Consider the following 27,167-nt stretch of genomic DNA (forward strand, 5'->3'; position numbering starts at 1 on the left):
TACATCAGTTTAAATGATGGAAAGGGAGAAGACCGAAAGAAGATGTACCGTGGTGGAAAAAGTGAAGTATTGCAAGATTTGAAGTCGACAAGATTGTGGTATTATCAACAGCAATGCATTGTAACCTAGAATAAAATACCCTATCTTTTCATATACAAGTGTATTATGGCATAGTATTGCACAGATTCAGACAACTTTATTTCCCTGGAGGGCAATTTAGTTTCACAATTCAAGAAGTCTTATTAAAATATCGAAACACACCAAGGAAACAGAGTCACAGAAGCAAATGGAAAATCACTTTCACATTAGTGATAACAGACCAGCAGAAGCAAGGGCCTCAATTAAAAAAAAAAAAAAAAAAACACAAATACTTAAAATACAACACCCTAAGTTTATTAAAAGACATAACCCTTAAAGGTTACCAAAGTGTGCATCGATCGTGAATAAATGACCGTCAGCATTCAGCAGCCTGACAGTTGAAATAACAAAGGAGTTCGAGTATCTGTTCGTTTTCCTTGGAGGAGCCAAGGCGCCAGCCAGAGAGCACCAGAGATAAGTTGGGTGAAAGAATGTTGGCGGTTGATCTATTATTCTCTTGGGTATCGCATCGTATCATATCATATCATATCATATCATATCATATCATATATCATATCATATTTCAGGTTCCTTAGGATGTCACCTATGCTACATGGGCACAGAATTCATTTGTAGTATATGAGGAGGATTTTAGACTTTAGAAGATACTTTGTTGAAGGTTTTACAGATAGCAAAAGCAAAGAAACCATGCAAGAATCTAAGTATTCCCATTTTTTATAATAAGCCTAGTTTCAGTGCACATAATCCCCCAGTCTTTGGTGTTGTGAAATATTATCCATTTGTGCTCCCCCGGGAACATGTAACACCTGGCCAGGTGAAGGGGAGGATGGAGGATATGCAGGGGTAAGAGAGGGAGTGATGAACAGACCAGGAGACACAGGAAAGGACTGACAGACTGCTGGGAGTCCATCTGGACTCCGTCACAGGTCAGCCTCTGTCTCAACGGGGCCACTGAGTGATAAAGACAAGCCCAACAGAGGCTGCCAAAGTGTATGTGTGTTAGTATTGGTATGTGTGCCCTGTTTTTACTCCTGTGTGCGGTTACACATGAACGTTTCTGTGTGTGTGGTATTGATGTGCAACCCTGGAGTGCTTGTGTCTCCTGTAAAAGGTGTTAGTATGATATTAATTGCTTCACCAAGTGGTTTATCCAGCCCAGACACATGCACAAAGACGAACACATGCTGGCAGTCTGCCCTGGATTCTCCCTCAATGAACTGGAGCTGCTGTAGAACTGTTTGATATGTCACTACAGATGCTTGTGAACCATGTCTTCATCTCCCTCCTCTTAAATCAACTTTTATTGAACAGAATATGCAAACAAGTATAGATAATGCAGCCTGGAGTGCTTGAGATGCAAAAGGTTTTAGACAGGCTTTGCCAAATCTAAAAATACAACATGTAAATCGCTATTTTCCACCGTAGATACCTGAATCTGATGCCAGATTATACTAGTGTGTTCTATGCACCCTGCAAAACCTTGGATCTGTGCTTTCTGCACTGTTCCTAAACTTCTCCTTTCAAAGTAACTAACTAAATAGCCTCTAAAGAAAATGTTTCCCTCTATGTTTAAGAGTGAAATGGCTCTAAGCAGAGGACTACTTCTCCTTGGGAATCAGGATTTGTACAGCTCTACACCAGGCCCTTGGGATAGCTTGTTTATCCCACACTAATCTTCATGATTTCCACAAATATCTTTTATTGACCTGGTAGGGGACTCCATTTGGCACCTGGGTCAGAGAAGCTTTTGCGTGCCTTAATCCAGCCTGCACTGCTAGCTAGCTAGTATCTGAATGCATTAATATGGTTTGAAAGCTTGGCCATTATACTTAGGCCTCCAACAAATGCTTAAAATTCAAGTGCAGAGTGAGGGTTAGGGTCACATAATATCATCTGTCTTATTGTGATAAATTCAGACTTTTTGATACGCTTCAAAGGGTGCCTTTATCAAATATTACAGCTGTGTAAACTTGCATTTCATACTGCAGCTTTACTTACTACATCATTAAAACCTTAATTCAAAGATTTTGGTAACTGAAGTTATTATAATTGGACTTTTATTCATTTTTTTGTGTTTTTAAAAGTAAAAACACACTAATTTATGGATGTTCTGTTATATAACTCGCCTGACTTTTTGTGTGATTCATTTGTGTGTCCTCAGAGGAATAGTCCAATGTGAGGAGAAGCTCACCATCAGCGCTTCCTGGTCCAAAGATGAGGATATCAGTCGTCTGCTTCAGTCGCTCCCTAACTGGGCCAACATGGCTCAGCCCCGACAGACCCGACAGAAGAGAGAGGATGAAGAAGACTTTACTCGGTATAAACCCACACATGTCACATATGAAGTAGCTCATATTTGTACACATTTGTCATAAAAAAGATGAGTTGGACATACTTTTTCACAGTAAACATGTACAAACAAGCAGAAGTAGACAGAGACAACCACACTTGAGCAATCATCCAAGTAATCCCTCCCTCCCGTGTCTGCTCCTTATTCACACATTATCGAACCGCCTTTTGTTGACTAAGATGCAGCCACAAAATCAGTCATGATTGCTCTTTTAAACACTCTCTATCTAGAGGAAGTGAGGAAACCAGGGACGAACAAAATGGGAAAATATAAGGAGAGCAGACGGAGGCGGAGCGGGGAGGGTGGGGAGGGGGTCAGTCTTATCAAAATTGCCTTTGAATGTGCGCACTCTTCAGGGAACAGTGAAGCTCATCGGAGCGGAATAGTAAAGTAAATAAATAAATTGGTTATGTGGCCAAAGAAAGTCAATCTGTTGTGTGTGCTCCCTGCCTCTCTTTAGACACACACATACACTTGCACGCTGTGAGAGCTCAGAGATAGCAAGAGGCAGAGCATAAGGCTGTTTGATTCCACAGCCGGAGACGTTTTCATCACTATAAAAGGGGGATTAGCTTCTGCACGACTGGCAACCTGGTGCTTTTACTTGTATAAATCCTCATTAATAAGTGCCTATGCGTGTTAGAGAATATGTATCTTTTTGTTGCTTAAAGGATCTTGATCTTTTTGTGTCCTGGTGTCTCTGGCATCGGTCAGCATGCTGTGTGTTTACACAGACATTTAGCTACTCAACTTCTGTAAACTGTCTGTAAATTTCTTGGCAAGCCGTGTAGTCAATTATTTTCCAAAATCTTCAAGTGTCTGTAAATATAGAGAAAAAGTGGCTTTGATCTCCAAGTTTTTAGATTTCCACCCTGTAAATCTCTGCCTTCTGTTCATCTTTTATTTCTAAATGTTCTCAATCACCTGCTGTTTTCCTCCCACAGATTGTTTAGCAACTATGGACTCCTTTCTTTCTACTACTTTCACTGTCCTTTCTCCATATATCTGTATTTCTGTCTGATTTATACATGTAGTTTTCCACACTTTTCAGCTATGATTGTGTCTCTTTATCCAGTACAGATGTTTCAGCTTCCATCAAAACAGCAATACCTCTTTTAAGTTTTGAAACATTTTGCAAATGAGCAATTTATTTTAGAAAATTTGACCCCTGTTCAATACACACTTTGAAAGGCCTGTAAAAACACACTTTATGATCAAATAAACTAGTGCATTTAATTCAGAAGTCCATTAATTTTTAGCTTTTGAACATTGCAGCACTTATGTAAGCCACTCATTGCCTATGCAGACTAGACATCTAAAGTAAAACAAGCACAGCAATAACATCTTTCCTTCAGATAACTTAATACAGTTGATTATAGGGTTCTTTCATAGTCTTGCTTCTTAATCTTCAGACATGTTTTTCCTAACCCCCCTCATAAAAGCAGTCATTTTTGTTGAAGGATGTTTACTTGTTGGTCAAATTAAAGACATCTTTGAAATTTAAAGTCGGACTTTTACATCCCTTCCTCTCTGCATTTCTTAGGGCAGCGTTTGCTAAGGAATCAGAAGTGCTGACTGGGAACCTCGGAGACAAGTTAATCCCCCAGAATGAGATCCTACGTGATGTCAGCGACCTGAAGGCACTGGCCAACCTCCACGAGAGCATGGAGTGGCTCGCAGGGCGCCTCAAGACGTTCTTCGCCAACCTGCCTCAGGCCTCAAGTAAGTAGGGAACATTGTTTTGGTCACTCAAGTTGAAGAAACAATTTGCATTTTTTCCCAGTCCTTGCTTGAGAACTGGGTACTGAGACAAACCAGTGTGTACATCCTGGTTTCTGACCTTGTTGGAGTGAATATATTAAGATGAGCTTTGGTTAAAAGGAGCGGCAACTTCATGTGTTAAACGATGAAGATTATTGAGTATCCACTTGAGGCTGGCTGCAGAAACACTGGAAGTCACATACAGTGCCTAGAAAAGGTAATCATCCCTTGGATGTTCAACTCTTTGATTGGCAACCATCGGATTTACTGCCAGCCACGGACTGGCTTAAAAAAAAAGCTTCAGTAACTAATTATGTGATGACACTCAGACTTTTTTCAATATTTCAGACAGTCTATGGGTTAAAAGCAAGTTTTTCCACAAAAATATTACAGTCTTAGAGGGGGGCGCGAGGCTTTGTCTGCTTTTGACTTTTACAAAAACCATGATGAAGCAGTTATTAAGTAGTTTATACAAAGGTCTCTTGATAAGAAAAGCATGCATAGGCCCTTTTAGGGTTTAATCAGTGGAACAATTAAAATCTATGTTGATTTTTGGTGGCAATGTTTCACTTTTTCTTCCCTCTTGGGTCCTGGGGGGGCTCCGCTTTTCTTAGGTATATGTAGGGGGAGCTCCAAGGAAAGTGATTGGGGAACACTGTCATAGCTGGTGTAGAAGCCATTCTCAAGTAGGACAGAGATTATTTCCAAACCTGATAGTACATCTGGTCGGAACCTTGAGTGGCAAACTTTAGCTGTCAAAGCTCAAGGTGGTAAATTACCTCCTCTACCCAGCACTAAAAGAATGATGGTGTAATCTTACCCCGACTTAAAGAATCAAAATTCTGGTTAGCAGAGCACCAAATGTCATGGCTTCCACATGGCAAATTGTTAGTTGGGCTACACCAAACAGTGTAGGACTGATAACTTTCCTCACATGAAAAAGTATGAAATATATATATTTTTTTTCATTTGTAAAGTTTGCAACATATATACCAGTATGAAGTACAGAGATACTCAGCTTCATTGCCATTAGTTCATGCAGTTAACTGCTTTTCTTCCTCATTAGGTCATAATCTTTATTTAAAGTGAATGAGAATACATGACAATGACCACACTGGAGGGGTTTGGTGCCTCTTTTTGACTGCTTTTCTTCCTCATTAGGTCATAATCTTGAATTAAGAATAAATGAGAATACATAACCAAACAGACCAAACTGGGGAGGTCTGTGCCACTTTTTGACCGCTTTTCTTCCTCATTAGGTCATGATCTTGAGTTAAAAGTAAATGAGAATACATAACCAAACAGACCAAAATGGCGGGGTTTGGCACCACATTTTGACCGCTTTTCTTCCTCAGTAGGTCATAATCTTGAATTAAAAGTAAATGAGAATATGTAACGACACAGACCACACTGGCGCTGGTTTTGTGCCAATTTTTAAGTGCTCTCTTCCTTGTTAAGCCATAATCCTGAATTTAAAGTAAATGACAATAAACGGCTTGTGTTATTGCCACTGTTGAGTGCTGACTTGACTGGATAAACTCTTCTGTATGATGACAACAAAACACAGTCAAAAGAGGGCAGAGCTACTTACAAGCTGTGAGTCTATCTCACAACAATCACTGGAGGCAGAAGGCTGAACTACCAAACTGTTGCTAGTTGTCGCACAAACTCTATCCAGAGAAAACAGCTTGTACTAAAATAGTGTCAGTGCTGCACAAGAACTGTGTTTTGGGGACTTTGCCATATGAAATGGAAACGTGGACAGTTTGAACCCTTCACTATAAACCCGAGAGTTGTTTGTGATCAAATAATTTAAGTAAATATTTCTTTAAAAAACTAAGTGTTTGCATTACTCAAATTATTTTGGTGTATTTTACTATTATAATGTGGTTGTAGAGTGCACTTGTTGTTTTGAGTTGAAATGAACTTAAAATTTCAATTTTTTAACTTGAACTTTAGGATTACTTATAATTTGGAGTTAAATCAACTTAAAATATAAAAAGCTGCAAGGTGTTGAATTCTGATTGGCTGGTTGATTTTTAAACTTGTCCTGGCTTGTTTGAGACAAAATTGCGCCTTTTCCATGCTCAAGCAACTAAGACAGCAGCTAAGAAGACTGGTTTCTCTCTCAATTGGTTCTGAACATCTTGGAACTTGGTAAGTTCTTTTTTTTTTTAATCCTCATTTATCATGACAAATGATATTATCATCATTGAAGCTTAAATTACATTTTGAAGAATTACTGTGTTCATTTTACTGCTTATTTTATTTGAGAACAATTTATTGACATCTACGGTATATCTTTAAGTTTCTTAGTTACTCTTCACTAGTTCTGCTAGTTAACAGTAAAATGTTAAATTAACATTGAGGATTTAGAATATCCTTGTTAAGTCAGATATATGAAAAAGATATAAGATTAAAAGGTCAGACATGTGGTGAAAAAATGTGAATTTGTGTTTTGATTTGAAATATTTAATCTGGCATCTCCCACATATAATTTAAACTCATGGCTCATATTTCAACCTTTTAGACTCCCAACTTCATATTTGAACTCATATTTTCAACTTTGGAACTTATGATTTCAAATATTGCCTCATATTTTGACCTTAAAAACTCATGATTTTGACTTTCTATCTCATATCTTTACCTTTTGTAAACATGATTTTGAATTTTAATGTCATGTTTTGACCTTATAGACTCATAAGTTTGACTTATATCTCAGGTTTTGAGCCTTTAAACTTATCATTTATACTTTTTCAATCTCAAAATGATTTATCATCAGTACGAAGTTGTTTTTCATCATATTTTAAATATATTTCTCTTGTCTCTCAAACTCTGTAGGATCTTCAAAAAGACACTTTGAGTGGGCATCCTCTGCTTTCAGGAAAGTGGGGCCTTAGAGAGAAACCTTGTCAGATGACCTTGCCAACCTAATTCAGGCTATTCGTGTTGTGTTTGGCTTTACACGTCAGGGTTTCCTCCAGGATTTTTTCATGAACGCCTGACAGCCCATCACTATTGTTTTTATCCAGTCTTGTATTGTAACACAAATGGAACTAAAGTTCCGTCTGAGATTTTATGACAACGAGCTATTTTTAGATTGCTAGTGTCTCATCTCCATCATGAGACACTGTTGATGATGAATATATCTACTCAAGTTTACCATTTATCATCGGATTATAATCAGGGAAGTACTAAACTAAGCGAAAGTAATGTTTATCAGCCGTCCATGTTTGACAACAGACAGGACGTTGAGACACCGGTGTTCATTTTTCAAAATTAAATTACTTAGAGTCAGTGTCACATTTCATGATTACAATTTCAAACTCATTTGGTACTTAAATGTAAGCAAATATAGACTTATGTTTATTTGGATTTATTCATACAGTATAATTTACATTTTTAACATCTGATAAAAAAGGATCATAATTCTGAAGGCATGGCGGCTTTTATTTTGGCGTGGCGGTGCACCACGATCAATTACATGTAGCAGAAACCCTGCATTTGCCCTCCACTTGGAATACCCAAAGTGTATGAAGAATACACTCACCTTCATTCAGCAGGTAACACTGACCCTGGGTCAGAGCGGGCAACCACCCAAACTTCAGACTATGAGAAAGGAACTTGTCTTGTACGGCTGAGTTTTCTAGGCTGCCACTGTGCTTATTACACTGGCAAAGTTAAAGCTACAGTATGGCTCCCTTGTCTATTTTTTTGCCTCTGTTCTGATGTATTGTTCTCTGATGTATTGTTCTCTGATGTATTGTGTTTTATGGCTATTAAAAATGAACTTTAAAAAATGCTGTGCCTTTTGTGTTAATTTTAATATATATATTTTGTCAACACAAAATTTGGGAATAAGTTTTAAGTTTAAACAGGTTCAAAATAGTTTAATGAATGAGAAATGTGTTTGACTACACTTATGAAAATTAGTCATTGTTACTTAAAATACTAGGTTGAATAGTTGACAAGGGGAGGATGATTTTACAACATATTTCAAGTATAAATAAATTGTTATTTAGTAGATTCCACATAAAAAGTTAAGCCCAGTCCTTTTAGAATTAAAGCTGAGTCTACTTAAAATAATTAACTAGTAATTTCATTACTCAAACCATTTAAATGCTGGCTCTGTTTATTAGGAAGCTGCAGTGAAGCTACCAGTAAGTAGTGTGCAAAGGAGTTATAGATCAACAGTGTAAACTTTTGTAAACAAGGCAGTAAGATATTAATCGAGCCTAAGTCATAAGTGCTTCAGTAAATCAAGTTTGCTCCTCTCTAACTATATCAAAGATGGTCGGGCATCCTGTTGTCCTTTGTGAGACATATTCGAGATCTTTTACTTCATTGCATAATGAAGTTACCCTTATCTATCACGTGTTTGCATGTATACAGGGATTTGTCCACAAATTGTAACACAGTGCTGAGTACATGCTGATAGCCTGTAAACCTGTACAAACTGTGCACCTGCTCTACATATAAACAATATTTATTCTAATGATGCAATTATACAGGCAAAACTCGGTGACATTTTCAACAAAAACATTGACACATGCAATCAATTTTACCCGTGTGACTGCTTCCAGACTGCTTCCTCTGCTTGCTGAAAAACTGACTCATAAATTCTGCCTGTTATTTTTTTTTTAATTCTGTAAATAAAATTAGATTATCCTTTTTTATGGCTGTCATTTTATGTTTCTAATTTCTTTCCCATGCAGGCACATAGACTTTCTGAAATGCTATCAGAAAATACTAAGTGTTTCAAGTGTCAATTCACAGGACATCTAAAAATATGAAATTTATGATTGCTAATTAAAGAGTAAACACAGGAAGCACATTGTGATAAGCCTCAGTGATGCCATACATCTTCCCCTGCCTGCTTTCTAACACTGTACAGCAGTATTAAATCAGCATGAGAAGTACTGTATAAAATGCTGGATACTTTCTCAGCAGTTGTTAAGCATTTATTTATCTATCAGAAAACACTCCAGATAAAAACATAGTCTACATGCTTTAGGGGGTCACAAGCAGAGGTTTTCTCATCCGTAGCTGCAGTTCTGTTGTAGCAATACCTGTGCTTCATTAAGTTCTTGTTTGAGTGTATTATCACGCACTCATTATGTTCTCTGGAGTTGCCAAAGAGCACTTAACGCCACACACACCTTCATTACACTCTCTTTTTGCAAGCATGCACAAATGCCTACATTTGTTCCCACACAACTCGTACACTCCCTGCACACTTTTATATCATCTGATCAAAAATAGGTGTGTATGTGTTCTATCAGTCTTCTAGTAGGGCTTGGTAATCACTTTATTATTACACTAATTTTTTTCTCATCATTATCACTTCTTGAACATGTTAAATCTCATTAGAGATTCCCAGATCTTGTAATATTCTCCTTCAAGTTCATATCTTTTTTTAATAACAATGTATGATAGCAATCAAGGAGCCATTAAACCTCCATTAATGACTCTTATAACAGGATCAGGTTGTTCTTTGTACTCTTACTCTCAGTTGAAGTCTTCTATTTTTATATATTTTTTAAATTCTTATTCCTTTAGACTCAGGGTTATATGAAAGGTTTCCACTAATTAATGTGGTAAACAGTTTGTCAATCTTCATTTTTCCATTTGGTGCAGAAGTCATGCTGTGACTGATGTCTTTTCAAAAGGCTTATTCAGTAATTAGCTGAATCTCCAAGGAATTATGATTTATATATAGCCTACAACACAATATGTCAGATTTTTCTTAAAGCATTACTGACATGCATAAGAGCATTATATATGCACACACGAAGGGTTCAAGGAAAAGTGATACTATGCACAAGTTTATCAATCAAAGAAGGCGATCTCATGTCGGCAACCATACCTGGGTGGACTGCACACCAGCTTGCTTGTTGCCATCCATGGGGGAAACTCAGAGATTTTACACTGTCACTCTGCTCATCACTCACACCTGTCCAAATTCATGTGTGGGGTTAAGTGTGTGAAGAGAGGGAAAGAAAGCTAGGATTCATTCCGTTGAGCATTTATGAGGCCAGGCAGTGATGTTGGACAAGAAGGCCTGGCTCGCAATCAATGTTCCACTTCATCCCAAAGTTGCCCAGAAGGGTTGAGGGCAGGCTTCCGTGTGGGCCAGTCAAGTTACTCCACACGTAACTCATCAAATTATGTCTTTATTGTCCTTGCTTTGTGCACTGGGACACAGTCATGTTGGAAGAGAAAAGGGCCTTCCCAAAACTGTTGCCTCAAAGATGGAAGCATAGCATTGTCCAAAATGTCTTGGCATGCTGAAGCATTCAGACTGCCCTTCACTCAAATGAAAAAGTCGTTGCCCCGCTCTGTGATTATACGTGGTCTTCCACTTCATGGTTGAGTTGCTGTTGTTCCTAAACACTTCCACTTCCTAATAATATCACTTACAGTTTACTGTGGAATATCAAGCAGGGATGAAATTTCAAAAACCGTCTTATTGGAAAGGTGGCATCCATCACAAGTACCATGCTTGGAGTCACTGAGATCTCCAGAATGACATGTTTTGTATCACAAATATTAGCAAACGGAGACACATGGCTAGCTCCTTGATTTTATACATCTATACATTTTCAATGCGACATACCAGGGCACTGTAAAAAACACTGTAAACTCCTAATTTTATGTTTGATTTTCTCGTATAATGAGAGTGAGACCAGCAGAAATGAGATATTTTGTTTGGGATTCCTGCAATCTTGCAGCATCATTCAAGCCCTGTTACTGTATTTTTAATTGTAATAGAATTGAATTGCACATGTAATTTTAAGCTCAGCTCTGGATCTAGCTTGAACACATTTTGCATTTTTCATCGAACTTTATCATAAAGTATGTAGATGCAGCTATGAATGCTTATTTTCTCTGCACCTCTGTAGTTACTGTTACAGTTCAATGAAGACGGTTAGCTCCGTCCACTGCAGTCTTCGGTCCTCTGGCAGAGTAAAGTGCTGGTAAATTATGCACCTTTCTCCTGACGGGATAGAGGAAGTGCTTTAACTGTTATCAGCTATTGTTATAACTCTCTCCAGCTTCAGTCCTCTGATTGCTCATTGAACTTGCTCTCTTTTGCTGTTCCATATCGCCGCTTTTCTTTTAGACATGAAATAATTAAATGAGACTTCTCAGATATTCTTATTTGGACTTGACTTTGTCACTATCTCTTTTTAAAACTTCCCTCCCCCCACCGCTTGCTCTGACGCTAGCTTCTTTCGTTTATTCGCAGATAAGAATTCAATAAAAGCACGGCAAGAGACGTGACATAATTATCATTAATTCTGTCGGGTGGCACTAATGGGAAGGATAGGGCAGTCACTTATCATGCTGGGACAGCCTCCGTATTGTTCATTATTTAGTGTTTGCCGAGATGATGACGGACTACGTGTGCGTGGGTTAGCACGCGTGCACGCATGTGCACGTACACGAGCATGCACTGTGTAAGACGGGACGAAGGTACGGCAGGGGAAAAGGACCCCACCTTATCTTATCCTCCTCCCTCCTGCCTCACGTCTATGCCTCTCCAAATTGGATTTTATATTACAGAAGCAGTCAGGTATGAACAACTCATTTTCCTCTCACTCTTTTTCATTCTTTCATTCCTCTTTCTTCCCTACTTCTTTCTTATTTTCTTTCTCTGTCTTTCTATTTTTTTGTCTGTACTTCAAGTGCTTACAGTTCAGGAGGATGCCTACAGGATCTCCGCAGTGGGCGTTTGTTTTAGTCACCTTCATGTGTGATTGAATCCTTCTCTACGTGTAGATACACACATTGCTATGTATAAACATGAACATGCATATTTGTCCCTTTGACCTCCTCAAGGTGCTGAATCTTAATGCAGTTTAGGTGTGCAACTTTTTGTACATGTGAGACTGTGTTTGCAGACATGCTGCTGATGGTGATTGGTCGTGAAGGTGGCTGCAGGAAGGGTCTTATCGCCCATCTGGTCGGCAGCACTGGACTTGCAATCCACTCTGACAATATTTGCTCGACAACTAGCAGACGCCTGAGGGGCAGTGACAACACAACAGACATTTTGTTTGTTGACTGCTGTGCCTGTTTGAATTTTAGTCACTTTTAATAATATTTCCCAGCATGTCCTGCAGCCCTGTTGGAACTTGGAGCGGCAAACACAGACTTTTAAGCCAGAGATCATGTGCATCATCTTTGTCTTCTGCAGACTTTTGCGTGACTTCATACTCTTGTTTGCAAATGTTTGTGGTCATGTCGGAGGCCTAAGCATCGTTTAGTGCAGGGAAACAGGCCTTCCATGCTGCAGGGTTTTCACTCTTCTTCTAGTGGGAACATGTTCTTTTTCCTCTTTTCGGCTGCTGCTCTGCTTCACGTGTACTGGACTTTTTTTAACCTTGGCTGCTTCCCTTCAGCAATGATTGTTTTCTTGACTCCGTTTAACAAGGCAAGTTGACTGAGAACATATTCCTATTCCCTGTGCAGGCCTGGGGGATGTGCTGCAGCAGGAGAAGATGGTGTTGTTTTAGCAGCAGTTGAAATATTGTCTTTTGTCTCCTCCATGTGGGTTTAATTTCTGTTAAAATTTCCACCATGTTTTCGTTCTCTCATAAGACACTATTAAATGATTTGGCGCTTTTGGATATCAAAACCTTTCAATCTCCTCAATTTTTTACCCCCTCATCTTCCTCTCTGGACAGAAGTTCAGATCCCCCTGTGCAGATGTTCATCCTCTACCAGAGGCAGCAAAATAATTAATAACTCCTCTTTCGCTCAGTCAGTCATCTATGAATCATTCATCACTCCACTGCTGCAGGATACTGTCCTTTCTTTATCTTTCTCCATTTTCTCTTCATACATCTCTTGCAGGGTAGGACATGTTGTACTTTTTTAAACAAAGAGCATGATTTGTGTCAAGATTTTAGCATCTGTAGTTTTTAAGCCTGCAGAAAATGTCAAGACTTTCCTTTTCTCACTTAACTTTTCTTGTTCCAGTAATGGTCAAAATGGAAAAATTAGATTCATGTGTAATCCAACAGTTCATGCAGAGGCTTTATGAGTATAAAAATACGGATTCCATCACTGATCTTCTCCCTTAATGTCTGCCACCCTCATCTTCCACAGATGGCAAGCAACAGACGTTTTTCTTAGATGGGATTTGAAAATAATTGGATAAGCTCGACACACAAACACGCATACATGCATGCCTACACATGAGCGTGGTGAAGATACACGGCAAGCACATACATATCCTCGCATCTAATCAGGAGGAAAAAAGAGAGCAAGAAAGTTGTCAGTCAGGACCAATGAGTCGTCTCCTTTTGCCCGTCTGTCCCCGACTTTAATGGCGCCCCCCCATGCTGCGACGCCTCCCCCGCATCATCAAAGCAGAGATCCGTGTGTGTCTTCTTGTTTTTTTCTTGTGTGTTTCATGGACACCCCCTGGAGAGACCTCCAGTAGTGTATGCCACAGCGAGCCCCTCTTTTTTTCTTTCTTTCCTGCTGCCAAAGTGAGTGAGTGTAATGCACATGAGAGGAAACAGAAGCCTTCAAGTCACTTTCATACACTCACCTATCCACACACTCCTACAGGCACAGAATAAGGGAAAGAAAGAGACTCACTAAATGATCTTGTGCTTTATTTAAAACTTTATAAGGGGATTAAAAGGCTAGATGATGCGCTACCAGCTGAGCCAAACACTTGCTAATGATGCTACTATGCCTTTACAGCAAATAGGCAACAATAATGTTATTGAATGCTCCCACGGGTTCCTCAGTTCTATCGGCATAACTCGTTAATGTGGCTTTTACTCTGATTGGCATGACTGTGTGTCAACGCTGTGTTCTGTATCTATTAATGATTAGAGAGAATAAATAGCATCCTCGAAACACAATCAAATGAAGTCAATTAATGTCATTATGCTTGGCTCCCTGGAGAAATCATGGTGGATTTTTCCTGTTAAGACTGATCTTGTTTGTTGTGCTTGTGGCCCATTTAGCTGTTTTGATATTGATATCACCAACTTGAAGATCTAATGCATGGCTGTTGTGGCTTATTTACCAGTGGAGGAGGCATTTGAGGTCAGTATAACATTAAACAGTAGTACCAATGACCACTGACTGACTTATTTTTTAAAAAATTGTAACAAGTTCATAGCTTTCAAATTACATCACATACTCATGGAACCACACCCTGGCAGGCAAGAGGTGGCTCCAAATGCTGTGGGAGGCACTTCTTACCTGTTTATTTATGGATTTATTTTTGATGAAAAGAAATTATTGTTCAACTGTATGCTCTGACTGATGAGGCAACAAGCCTGGGGTGAACTTCAGAACCCCACCAAAGAAACCCCGAGAGGAGCAAATAGCAGATACTACAGGTAGATGCTCTGCTGCTCTGCTGGTGACTATAGTCAGTAGCACTAAACAGACTTCTTCTAGTCTGTGGCTCAATAGAGAGTAGAGCAGAGTAGGGTTGGTCGTCTTGCAATGAGAAAGTCGGAGTTCAATCCCCAGCTCCTGCAGCTACATGCTCACATGTCCCACTGCTTCAGACTCGGGGGAAATCCAAGTGGGCCAGGCAGCCTATGGTTGACAGTGACAGCCAATAGATCATACAGTTTGCACTCACATTTATTGTTTGGGTAGCATTTCCCCTTTGAACTTCCCTCTCTTTCTGTGGCCCCCTTCCTCTCCTGCTTTCTGCATCTCTTGACACCTCTGTATCCCTCTCTGACTGACAACCAATCATTTTGTGTAATCAGGAAATCTGTCTGTGTCTGACTGGAACCATAAACGTAACATTGGTTCCTTAAAAATGGTTAATCCCTCTCCCCCAACAAAATTAAGAATATAATGTAAAGGAAAGGTAGGATAAAAAAGCAAAAGTGGTGCTGAAAAGGTTAGATTAAAAAAATGTAGTTTTAGAAGCTGTGCTGGCCAAATGTACCAAACTTGATACTTATTTTTGAAATTAGAACAAGCTCACAGCTCGATGGAAATGTGCCAGGTGGAGATGACTCAGGTAAGCTCGCAGTACCAAATGTGCAATATAATACACGGCTTTGAACATGCAGACTGCTGTCTAAGATTATGAATAAATTCATAAGTAATGTGGTCTTATATAGCCTAATGCAATGGTTCTCAACTGGTCCGGCCTCAGGACCCACTAGTCTGTCTTACGACAGATCGCGACCCGAGTTTCCAGAAAATTTTCAACAACCCATGTTTAGTTAATTGAATAAGTTGCAGTTTGGAGTATGATTGGACCAAAACACCTGATATTAAAAAGGAAAGGGACAAAACTGACACATTTTGTACCCTCTTTCCTCATCATTATGTGTTAATTTTTGCCAATTTTACAGAGAACTTGTGAAATTACTTCATTATCATGAGGAAAGTAGCTATTTATTGCAAGAAGAGGAGATAAATTAGTTGAAATATTGATCAAACATTTAAATTTACCCTATTTCACGGTAACAGGGTAAAGTAAAATGTATCAATGCATGTCCAATAAGAACTTAAGTACTTTTGCCACCATTGTTTTTCAGACATCTAATCACGACCCACTTTTGGGTCCTGACCTACCAGTTGAGAACTGCTGGTCTAATGTATACAATGATAAGCTCTTGGTAAATAGTAACAAGTTAAAACAAGAACTAAGTGTGAAACATTGCTAGGTTGCAGCAGCTGCAGCATCTCAAACAGTTTACTGATGACTGTCAGAGTGAGGAAGAGCCACCCATATCAGGCACAAACCAAGAGAAAGGGCTGGTAGGATTCAGTTAATGTTTATATTTATCAAAAGCAGCCGATTAAAGATGACTGGGACTTATTAAACAACAAAAGACTTGTAAAACTTTTAAACTTGACCTTGTTAAAAAAATTGTAATAATCCCACAATAAGACATCATTAAAAGATAGAAATAAATGCCCCCAGTTTAGTTAATTGTGTCAGTAGCAGTGCCAGGACCCAGTAGTGAGCCCAGTGAATTCGTTACTGGCAAAAAAGCACCAATGAGCTGTTTTCCCAGTGTGTGAACTACTGCATAGCCAACCATTACAAATATCAAGAGCATTTATCCCTGAACACTAAAAGTGACCTTTTATACTTTTTGAAATTCATAATTTGTAAACAGTATTGTAACAAATGTACAAAATACACAATTAAACAACATAGTAAAATGTTGTGAACTAAAGTGGGCTGGTCTAACCATGAAACTCCAGGATAAAGAGTCCCACTCCCACCCCTGTTAAGTGGCATGGATGCATATGAATGGCATAGGTAATACTGATGGCCAGTTCTCCATGGCAGCCTTTGTCATCAGTATGTGAATGTGCAGTTAATGGGGGTGAATGGGTAGCTGTGACCTGTGGTGTAAAAGCGCCTTGAGTTGCTATACAAGTTCAAGTCTATTAACCAAGCCTATTTAATCCTTACACCAAATATTGTGTTAACTCAATCAAAATACGCAGCCTTTTAATACACATTATAGCCCCAGAACACTGACTAACTGCTGACAGTGATCCTCACACCATCTTTAAGTACCATAAACCAGTGGATCTTAGCTGGTCAGGCACCAGGAACCACCTCAGCCCCTTATGAGAAATTGGGACCCAATTTTTAAAAAATGTTCAACAACTCAAATTTTGTACAGAAAAATATTGCAGTTTTGACCCTGAATGGAAAAAACACACAGTCTAACACAGAGACAGGACAAAACAAAGATGTTTACAAAGCACAGAAAAAAAAGAAAGAAATGCTTGTATTGATTTTATTTTTCAACATTTTCCCAAAATACCATAGAAACCGAGTAATCTCTTAAGGACTCCCCTTATTTTAATGGCAAAACTTGATTTTTTTCCGTAGTTGAAAGGAAAGAAAGTTGAAATTTTGAGAAAAGGACAAAGCAAAAAAAGAAAATCACCCATGATCAGAGAAAAGCTTTATAAGAATGTAAGGATCTACTGTATGTTTGCTTAGGGCTTCCATAGATCATGCAGCATTATTTTTCCTAGCACTCAGCGGTGACCCATTGGAAACAACTTTCCAATCTACCAGTTGAGAATCACTGCCATAAACTAGCTTATCTTAGCCAGTTAGCATTCACCTATGCTGTGGTGATGAAGATTTCTTGCCATTCGTCCCCAAACTGAATAATTAATCACCCAAACAAAACAAAAAATGCTTTACACTGTCCATGATTTTACAGAGTTTCAGCCTGGCAGCTGTGTAAGGGGAAGGATTCGCCTCTATTTTAGACATACTGGTTCATAAACATCAGGATACATCTGAGAATACGTGCAACAAAACCAAAGATCTAGACAGGACGGAACAACATGCACGACAAGGCTGATCAGATCAAGGTGTGTTAGAGGTGTTGCTCAGATTGTATAGAAGCATGCTTTGTTTAATCATCACCAAAGCAACAAAATGACAAATCATCATCATGAAGTGTGTTTTGATTAAGACCAAAGTTATCTATTTTCTACTGCAGGACTTTAAATTGAAGCACCCTGTAACAATAGAAACTGCCTGCACCACCTGCTGATGACTCCGCACTGCAGTGTCCTCCCACACGTTATCAAGAGGTTTACACAAGACAGTTAATTAGCAAGTTCATATGTACAGCACTTCTACTTACTGATCCCCACACATCACATCACAGTCTAACCTTTATCTCGACACGTCAGACAGGCAGTCCATAGGAGCAGCTGTCATGTCATGTCACACATGGGTGGTGTGTTTGTTGTACTGATTGGATGGCCGTGGCACACCTCACTGATGTTTGCCTAAGTCAGTGGTCCATCATCTCATCAAGGGTAAATTTAAAGTAACTGTAAGGTGAAGTTATTGAAGCAAACTCATTAGCGCACACTGAATGTGCGAACATGAGCATGAGGTAGCTTTACCCATGTGAGGAGGTAAAGAAAGTCTTAAATGTGGAGGATATGCAGTGGTAGTTTCTTCTTAAAACCCAGGAAAGGAGGGTAACAATGTTGCACTTTAAAGCCTTCCAACCGGATCTAAACCTGTTCTAAAAATACTTGAAATTTAGCTCAGATGCCTCCCAGTTGTCTTGATTGTTGCTGAGATGTTTCTCCACCTTGACTGGAGTCCTGCAATTTAAATGATTGGACATGATTTTGAAAGGCACACACCTCTCTATAAAAGGCCTCCTGCAGAGCTCAGAGACAGGATTGTTGCAAGGCACAGATCTAGGGAGGGGTATAAAGAAAATCCATAGCACTGGAAGTTTGCAAGAGCACAGTGGCCTTCATAATTCTCAAACGGAAGAATTTTTGCCACAACCAGGACTCTTCCAAGAGCTGGCTGCGGGGCCAAACTGAGCAGTTGGGGGAGGTAGGGCCTTAGTAAGGTAGGTAACCAAGGCCACTCTGACTGAGCTGCAAAGATCCTGTGTGGAGATGGGACAGAGTTCCAGAAGGACAACCATCACTCCACCCTCCACTGATCTGGACTTTATGGCAGAGTGACAAGATGAAAGCCTTTCAGTGCAAAACACATGAGAGCCCGCTTGGAGTTAAAAGCACCTCAGACTATGAGGAACAAGATTCTCTGGTCTGATGAAACCAAGACTGAACTGTTTGGCCTCAATTATAAACATTATGTATGTCAGTCCAATCACTGCTTATCACCTGCCCAATACCATCCCAACAGTGAAACAGAGAAGTGGCAGCATCATGCTGTGGGGGTGTTTTCAGCAGCAGGGGCTTCAAGACTGGTCAGAGTTGAGGGAAAGCTGAATGGAGCAAAGTACAGAGATATCCTAAATGAAAAGCTGTTCTGCAGTGCTCAGGATCTCAGAATTTTAGAACTTATTTTAGGATTGATTCTTTTTCTTTAACATTCAGTGAAAAAAAGTCTTACATTTTTAAGCTGATACATCTAAATGTCCTTGGAAGTTGCCTTGTTTTTGAGTGTCTCTGCACTCGTGTATTTTATCTCAGTCATCTTTAAACCCCGGGTTCTATTGTACTTATAGCTGCTGATACCATGTTTCAAAATCAGCCCTTAAAAGATTTGCTACCTTTAAAACCTTGGAGGGAATGGCTATAACCATTATTTAAAAGATGATGTAAAAGAACTGCACATGAAATGTTTTAGGATCATTTAGTGTTGAAGCGACATTTCAAGTAAGTTGGACTTACAGTGGCAACACTGTATCTAGTGGCGAAACCAACAGCTCTGGAGTGACGTTATTTTAATTTTTAGGGAATATTGGTCAAAAGAATCAGTCTTGTAGAGGGAGAACACATGAATGGATCATTTTGGCCTTGGTTTACACTTGATGACACTTGGTCCTTAGCTGTGTGCGTGTTGCCCAAGTGCATGCACGTGTGACCTTCGGAAGGGCAGGAAGAGTAACTGGGGAGCTGGCTTTGACTGCGGCACATCGATCGTGGACCCCTGCATTCTTCTGCTCAACAGTCACTCTTTACACACACTACACACACACACACACTCGCCTCATTGACCAAATAGACTTACATATGAGTGACGGGGCCAATTTCTCTCCCTTTCCTCCCCTTGCTAATTTATGGCCATTGATCTACACCTGGCTGAATTTATATACACTCATCATGCTCCCGTGCTCCCTAGCTCTCCCTCTCTCTTTTTCACACACTCTGGTCTTTGTGTGGTTTACAATGCAGTGCACTGACACATGCTCCTGCTGCCTCAGCACAAGTGGCGACAAGAAAGTACAAGTACACGCTGAAGGACTTGGGGAGCGAGTGAGAGTTAACTGATGGTTTACTTCTGCGCCTACTGTAGGAGCTTGTGTTATTTTAAGTATCTCATTATGTCCTTGTGAAACGCATAAATACCTCTGACCTTGATGTGCAGTGGTGTTCAAGCATGTTCAGGTCACAGTAATAATGACTGTTAATGATGTATTTGTGTCTTTCTGTCCATCCAGATGTGTCTCCATGCTCAGCAGACAGCCAAGTGGCCGGTGAGAGTGAGCGCAGCAGGGAGCAGATTCTGCAGACCCTTAATGACCTGTCAAGAGGTTTCCAAGACATTGCAGACCGCTGCCTCCTGGTGCTGCACCTGGAAGTCAGGTATGTAGAGTCACTGACACTTTGGAAAAATTTAACTCAGATAGTTGTTTAGTAAGATGAACAAGGCAAGATGGCATTGGACAAGATACGATACGATCTACAGTACCGTGCAGAAGTTTTAGGCATGTTTGGGCCGAAATTTGAGGCTGAAGTAAGGCGTGTAATGGCAAGTACGCCCACCTGAAAGCCTCACTGGGCGGGAAGGAGGATTGACACAACCCAGGTCATGCTCTGGGTGTCTTTGTACATTACCAAGAGCATGGGAAAATAATCTGATGAAAAGAAAACAAAAACCACAGCTTTAGGGCGGAGTTATGGGTAGATGTAGCGCTTAAACATAGCCTAGGGTACTGTTAGGGCAGGTAGGAGAGTTGCCACAACCCCCTGGTTTTCGTGCATGTTCCAAGCACCTGAAAACTGTTGGTGGCTGCTGGACGTATGACCAGGGGTGCAAAGGCCCGGACAAAAGAAATGCTGTTAAGCTTAACCTTGGCTGCTGAGCAACACACGTACATGTCAAATGTGTCAACACTGACTTTGGCTGCCCTCCCTCCTCTCTTCAGCCTGGGGTTGTGAAACATCAGGACCTGTGAAGAACTGTTAGCGCTCTACATGCCTAAAACTTCTGCACAGTACTGTACATCTGTATATTCTATGTTCAGGTTTGCTGAAGATGAAAATGTGTTAAAACTAGATCCATAAGTGGGAAGGTTAATTAACATAAAAATGTAAAAGAAGAAAATATCTAAAAGCATTTATTGATAAAACACAAGGTGATACAACACAATATAATACACAATTTTGTCCCTGTAAGACTGACTTCAACTCTCTGGCTAAAGTATTTTTAAAAGCAGCCTAAAACTCTTGTGTGACGTTTTTAGGTAGTAAGAAAACACTGAAGTTAGTACTAAGTCCCTTTATGAAATACTAAAGTAAGCACGGCTATCTGGAATAATATTGATTATTTCAATGTAGTTATTTGTAATGCCTTTAACTGATGCCAGTGGATGGATGTAAGTTAAGGTGATAGCCAAACAGCTTTTAGTTACACTATATGGACAAAAGTATTTGGCCGTCTGCCCATTACAACAACAACAGGAACTGTATTGACACTGTATTCAAATGCATGTACTTTAATATGGAGTTGCCCCCCCTCCCCCTTTGTAGCTTCAACAGCTTTCACTCTTCTTGGAGGGTGTTTTTGTTGGAATTTGTGCCCGTTCATTCTAAAAAGAAATTATGAGGTCATGCATTGATGTGGTACTTGATGGAGCTGAGGTCATGGCTCTTGTTGGGCCAGTCAAGTTATTCCACACCAAACTCATCCAGCCATGTCTTTATAGTCTTTGCTTTGTGCACTGGGGTACAGTCATGAAAGCATAGCATCATGACTTGCAAAATCTCTTGCTATGCTTGAGCATTAAGATCAGCCTTCAATGGAGATAAGGGGTCAAACCCTGAAACCCTGAAAACAGCCTCATACCATTATCATACCATTATCTCCCCACCACTAAGCTTCACAGTTGGCACAATGCAGTGATAGGAAGTGAGGGGAGTGATTCATCCAAAGAATTGGACTTGGTGATGTGAGGCTTGGAAATGTACTTCCACGTACTTACTTTAATGCTAGTGGAAGCTCAGAACTCTTCAGCTATGGTATCAGCAGAACATTAGCAATCAGTGACCCTGCTCTGTGATTTTACGGGGTTTTTCGCTCAGTGGCTGAGTTGCTGTTGTTCCTAAATGCTTCCACTTTCTTTTAATATAACTTACAGTTGACTGTGGAATTGAACTGTGTAATGGAAGCAAAATGGGATTTCTGGCCAGAAAACACAGATTGCAAAGTAAAAGAAAATATTTTAGAAAAGGGGTTAAAGGTCCAGCTTTAACATTATCCTCATCATTTACTTGTAGTAGCTTTAAGCTTTGAACAATTGGCAAGAATTTATTTTGTTTACAGAAAAACTGAAAAAGCAGCTTGAATTTTGCTCATTTTTAGGAAGAAAACAAAAACCCATCTAACATGATGAAAACTAAATCATTTTGATTCCCTTGAGGTAAGCAGTTTTTAAAACAAATATGTATATAGGCAAAAACAGATATAATAGAAGGAGAGATGTGTCTATCTGTAAGCTATTAAAGGTCATTGCCTGTTGTTGATATCACTCTCTCGTGTCACCTCCCACATAAATGAAACACTCGTTGTTAAAGTAAGGCTTTAAATCATTTAACATCCTGCTTCCATAATTGTAGCACACAGGGCTTCAGGACATGCCATTAAATCAAATGGACAAAAATTACCAGTGGCACCCCACTTCTACCTTTAAGGCACCAGTTCAGAAATTCCTACCATGTCCTGAGTATGTGTTTTGAACATCAATAGCCAAGTTAATTTACCACACCATATACTTCCCCTCCCCTCACAACCACTAATAGTCCTCCATCACCCCACCTCCACCCCCCGATTGCTCCATCCCTCCATGTACCACCATTTCCCCGTGGACTGTTGTGTAGCTTATGCAATATTGTTTATGATTTCGGTTAGAAAACCCTCCCTGAGGCTGATGTCTAGCTATATGCCACACTCCATTGACTCTCCCCATCTAGCGAATTTCCCCTGATAGTGGTACCAGCTAAATGAAGCCATGAGGAAGAGAGCGGGAGTGGTGGGTGGAAGGAAGAGGTGGGAGAGAGAGAGATGAGGGTGGGAGGTTAAAGGAGGGAGATACAGTTTTAAGTGCAAGATATGATTGAATAGTTGGAGATTGAAGTTAGATCGAGGCGTTAAAATTGGGGTTTAGTTGTTGGCTTTGCTTAAGGCAGAAGGAGAATCACCCATATCATTTGTACACTTTATACTGTAAGATATGATCTTATCTTACCTAAACTTTTTATACCTTTCTGCTCACTGCTCTGCCATTGTGGAACTGAAGAGGTACTGAATCCTCACGTCTAGGCAAAAATGAGCCTTTTTTGGCCAAAAGATATAGATGTTAAAATTTTTCAAGAGATGTTGTAAATGAGGCCCTGGCATTTTTCTTGGCTTGAAACGGCCCTTTACCACTAGTCTAACGTTATCAGTGTGTCCCCTTACAAACAAGTGCTTCTCCTCATGCTCACAATGTCCCTCCTCATCTCCTCCTCCACATGTTGCAGAGTGCAGTGGCAGACCACTGCACTTTGTTAGCTTTAGCTTAAGCTAACATAGCTACATTGTCTTTCGCTGTAGCGTTAACTACCTAGCTAGCAAAGATTTGTTCACTTTAGCTAAAGCGAACAAAGCAAAAGTAAGCCATCATTCGCGTAACTAGTTCTAAAATGGGTCTATACATGTTGTAATCCTGGATTAGACATCAGACCTTTTTTCAGTTTTATGTATGTAATGATGCTTAATCTGTAATGTTTGCAGTGTGGTTATTTGCGTAAATGTAATTGCCTGACTTTGTTTATGAAGTTTATCTAGACTGGATAGCTGAAGAGAGACAGGAAATATGGAGAGAGGGAGTGGGGGGAAGACTTGTATAAACAGCACAGAAACCAGTGTGTTGAGGGCTACTGCCTCTGTAAATTGGCGCCTGCTCTAACCTGCGCCTTTTATCTCGTCTTTATTTATTTCATTTCTCTCTGTTTTATTTTTTTCCTCAATTGTTTTTTATTGCTTTTATTCATTTGCAGTTTATTGCTTTTTTCCTCTATTTCTACACATTTCCTGGTGAATCTAGCTCCCTTGTTTGCTTGTTGGTCAAAGCACTAAACAGTTTTATTTTCAAAGGTGCCACTTAAATAAAGCCATTATTTTAGTTATTATTATGCAAAGTAAGACAGCCCTTCTATGAAAATAAAAGATGCATGTTACTATCAGGGAGAAAATTTGACATAGAAGTAAATGTTTTGGTCCTCATCATGACATTTGTTGTCATTTTAAGCATGAAAATTGTTTATTTAAAGTGTAAGAAATGGCCTCATTTATTCATTTCCAGATATCACTGCAATTATTGTGTTAAACTAATTGAGCTCATACCAAATATGTGTCATCCACGTGCCAGGAAAAATCTGGCCAAGAAGAGTGAAAACCCTTGAGCAAGGGTTTTAACCCACAATTACTCCACAGGAGCAGCTGGCCAGCCTGAAGCAGAGACCCACATTTGTGCCACATCCTTATTCAACTTTTTCCAGAATAAATATTTGAAAAGCAAAAACCCTTCTAAAGAGACCGCACTAAAACAGACCTTTAACAGCCACAGAAAGGTATAAACTCGGTTTAGGTTTCATTTCAGCACACCTACACCAATTCAAGACCTCTCTCTGTTAGAACCAAGTAGTGAATCTGGTACATGTCTCTGCTTTCATACCTATAAGAGTTGTACAGAATACTGTACTTAGCACTGTCCCCTACAGGTTGCCCTTAACGTATAACCTTCCTACCTTCCTTTAGTCTATCAGTGGTGTCAAAGCAGCTTGATAGGTAAATGTGTTGAGTGCTTTGAACTTAATAATTTCTGTTTGAATTAAAGGTGTTGGTAAATGTATAAGTGTGATTACTCAGGGTCACCTGTGGTCTACATTTCAATCAAGAATAATTCCGCTGACTCGTCTTTCCATGGCATAAAAGGCTCTTTTCTTTCTTTTTAGTCTTTTTCTTTGGCATTTTTGGAAACTTGACACATGTGACAGCTGGTTTAAAACAGTTGTTGTTAACTGGTCCAGCCCTTGGACCCACCACAGGTTTCATAATAACAAATCGTGACTCATATTTCTGATATATTTGCCAATCAATTTAATTTATTCTATTAAAGGGGGCACTCCAGATAGAGATGTGACAGAACAAAGACAGTGCAGAAAATAAGATATATAATATAAATAATAATGAATAAAATTTCTGTGAAAGATTTCTGAAAGTTTCTGGGAAAAATTGCAATTAAAACCCAAAAAACTTTCAGGTCAAAATTCCTCAGATATCACTGTAGAGAACTGCTCAACATTTTTGTGAAAAAAACAAACAATCAAAAAAAAAAACAGAGTCCCATGTTTGTTGTGATTTTTCTGGGATTCGGAGGAAAAGTCCCAGAAAAAAGTACCAAAAGGTTTGGGGAAATGCCCAAAAAAACCTCACCAAAAGATTCAGGAAAACTAATTTACCTTTTAAGAAAAATTACCTAAAGTTTCCTTAAAAAACAGAGAAAATGTACTGTGAGTTTGGGTAAACTCAAGCTTAGAACTTTGATTATTTCAGAAAAAACAATTCTGCAGAGTAATTTTATGTCCTCTCTGCCACCATCAAAAACTTAAGTGATGGAATAATAGCATTTGAAAGACTCTCAGATGAATTGGCCTGGACCCACCAGTTGAGAGCCACTGGTTTAAACTGTTGCAGACTTGTAAACAGTGAGTGTGAGATGATTTGGGAGCAATTAGTGATCAATGTTAACAGCTGAAATGGAAAAAACAAGTTTTATCTTGTTGTTTCATTGTAGTTTCTGTCTCTGTTCATTTGCTCCCATGTCTATGTCCAGGGTGCATTGTTTCCATTACCTAATCCCGCTGACTAAGCAAGGAAATTATGCTATCGTGGCCAATGTGGAGAGCATGGACTACGATCCTCTGGTGGTCAAACTGAACAAGGACATCTCTGCGATAGAGGAGGCGATGGGAGCGGCCCTGCAGCAGCACAAGTTCCAGTACATCTTTGAAGGTAAAAATGGAGCAGAAAATACCTACTTTGTATTGTTTTCTTCTTTGTCGATTGTTCTTACAATTACTTCTCTCTCCATCCCTGTCCTCTCTTCCCTCTCTAGGCTTGGGACATCTCATCTCTTGCATCCTCATCAATGGGGCGCAGTACTTCAAGAGGATCAGCGAGTCTGGCATCAAGAAGATGTGCAGGAACATCTTTGTCCTGCAGCAGAACCTCACCAATATCACCATGTCCAGGGAGGCTGACCTTGACTTCGCTAGGTACAAAAATAAAATAAAGTCTGCTTTATTTTTTCCAATGTTAGCTGCAGTTCAGTTCACCTGGAGCTGTTTTTGAGGGATGCACATGAACTAGAAACTCACTTTTCACTGGCATGGGTTTATAAAAAGGCGCACAACCTTGGGCTGAAACAGCTGACGGAGGAATCTTTTTTACAGAAAGAGAGTGTCTCTAAATTGTTGTGCCACTGTCTTCTTTAGAATAACTGCTTTTTTACGTTGTGTTGAGCTGTTTTCAAGGTGATAAAGCATTTAATAATCACAGGGCTCTTGAAAGATGGCAAGAAAGAAATACAGTCCTATTTATTTGATCACATATTTAAGATCTAAAACTGTAAAATCACTCTAATTAGAGCAATATTTTAAATTACACCTAAGTGCAACTTCAAATGAACTGTATTAAAGCAGTAGTTATGCCTTATGATGTTTTTAGGCTTTAATGAGCTGAAATTGGTCCAACCCAATACACACCTGCACTCACATATCACAATGTCCTCAAGTTCAGGCAGTAACTATGTCAATGCACAAACCAGACAGATGGTCAAACAGATTGGTAACTACACTGTATGCCGGTTTGTGCATGCCTGTTGGTGTTTATTCCTTATTCATGCATTGATACATTGAGAGTCTACCTGCTGTTGCAGGCGCCGCACAGCCCCTTACAGGCATAGGGGAAATCAGATATCTTTGTGAAAACAAAAGGAAGGGAGAGGGAGCAGGAGGAGAGAAGACAGAAAAAGGAGGGTGATTCATAGTATCCATGTGATTTTTTTAGGGAGTTTATGTCCTTGACAGGAGAAAGCGTGCGTGAGAGGAGGTGATGGAAAAGATGGGGAAAGAAGGGAGGGCTTAGGGTGAGGAAAATTGAAAAACGAAGTTACAGAAAAGATGTCTTTCACTGGGAGTG

At 39.6% G+C, this 27,167-nt stretch overlaps 1 protein-coding gene across 3 annotated transcripts in view; it reads left to right on the forward strand.

Annotated features, from left to right (window-relative positions):
- exoc4 (exocyst complex component 4) overlaps positions 1-27,167 on the forward strand; it is a 187,452-nt gene that overhangs the window by 140,417 nt on the left and 19,868 nt on the right. For all 3 annotated transcript variants that reach the window (XM_041780750.1, XM_041780753.1, XM_041780754.1), the window contains exons 15-19: positions 2,261-2,416; positions 3,993-4,171; positions 20,143-20,287; positions 25,801-25,979; positions 26,083-26,242. In XM_041780750.1, coding sequence (XP_041636684.1) covers positions 2,261-2,416; positions 3,993-4,171; positions 20,143-20,287; positions 25,801-25,979; positions 26,083-26,242 — 819 coding nt within the window. The remainder of the gene's footprint in view (positions 1-2,260; positions 2,417-3,992; positions 4,172-20,142; positions 20,288-25,800; positions 25,980-26,082; positions 26,243-27,167) is intronic.

This window comes from Cheilinus undulatus, linkage group 23 (assembly GCF_018320785.1).
Source record: "Cheilinus undulatus linkage group 23, ASM1832078v1, whole genome shotgun sequence".
NCBI lineage: Eukaryota > Metazoa > Chordata > Actinopteri > Labriformes > Labridae > Cheilinus > Cheilinus undulatus.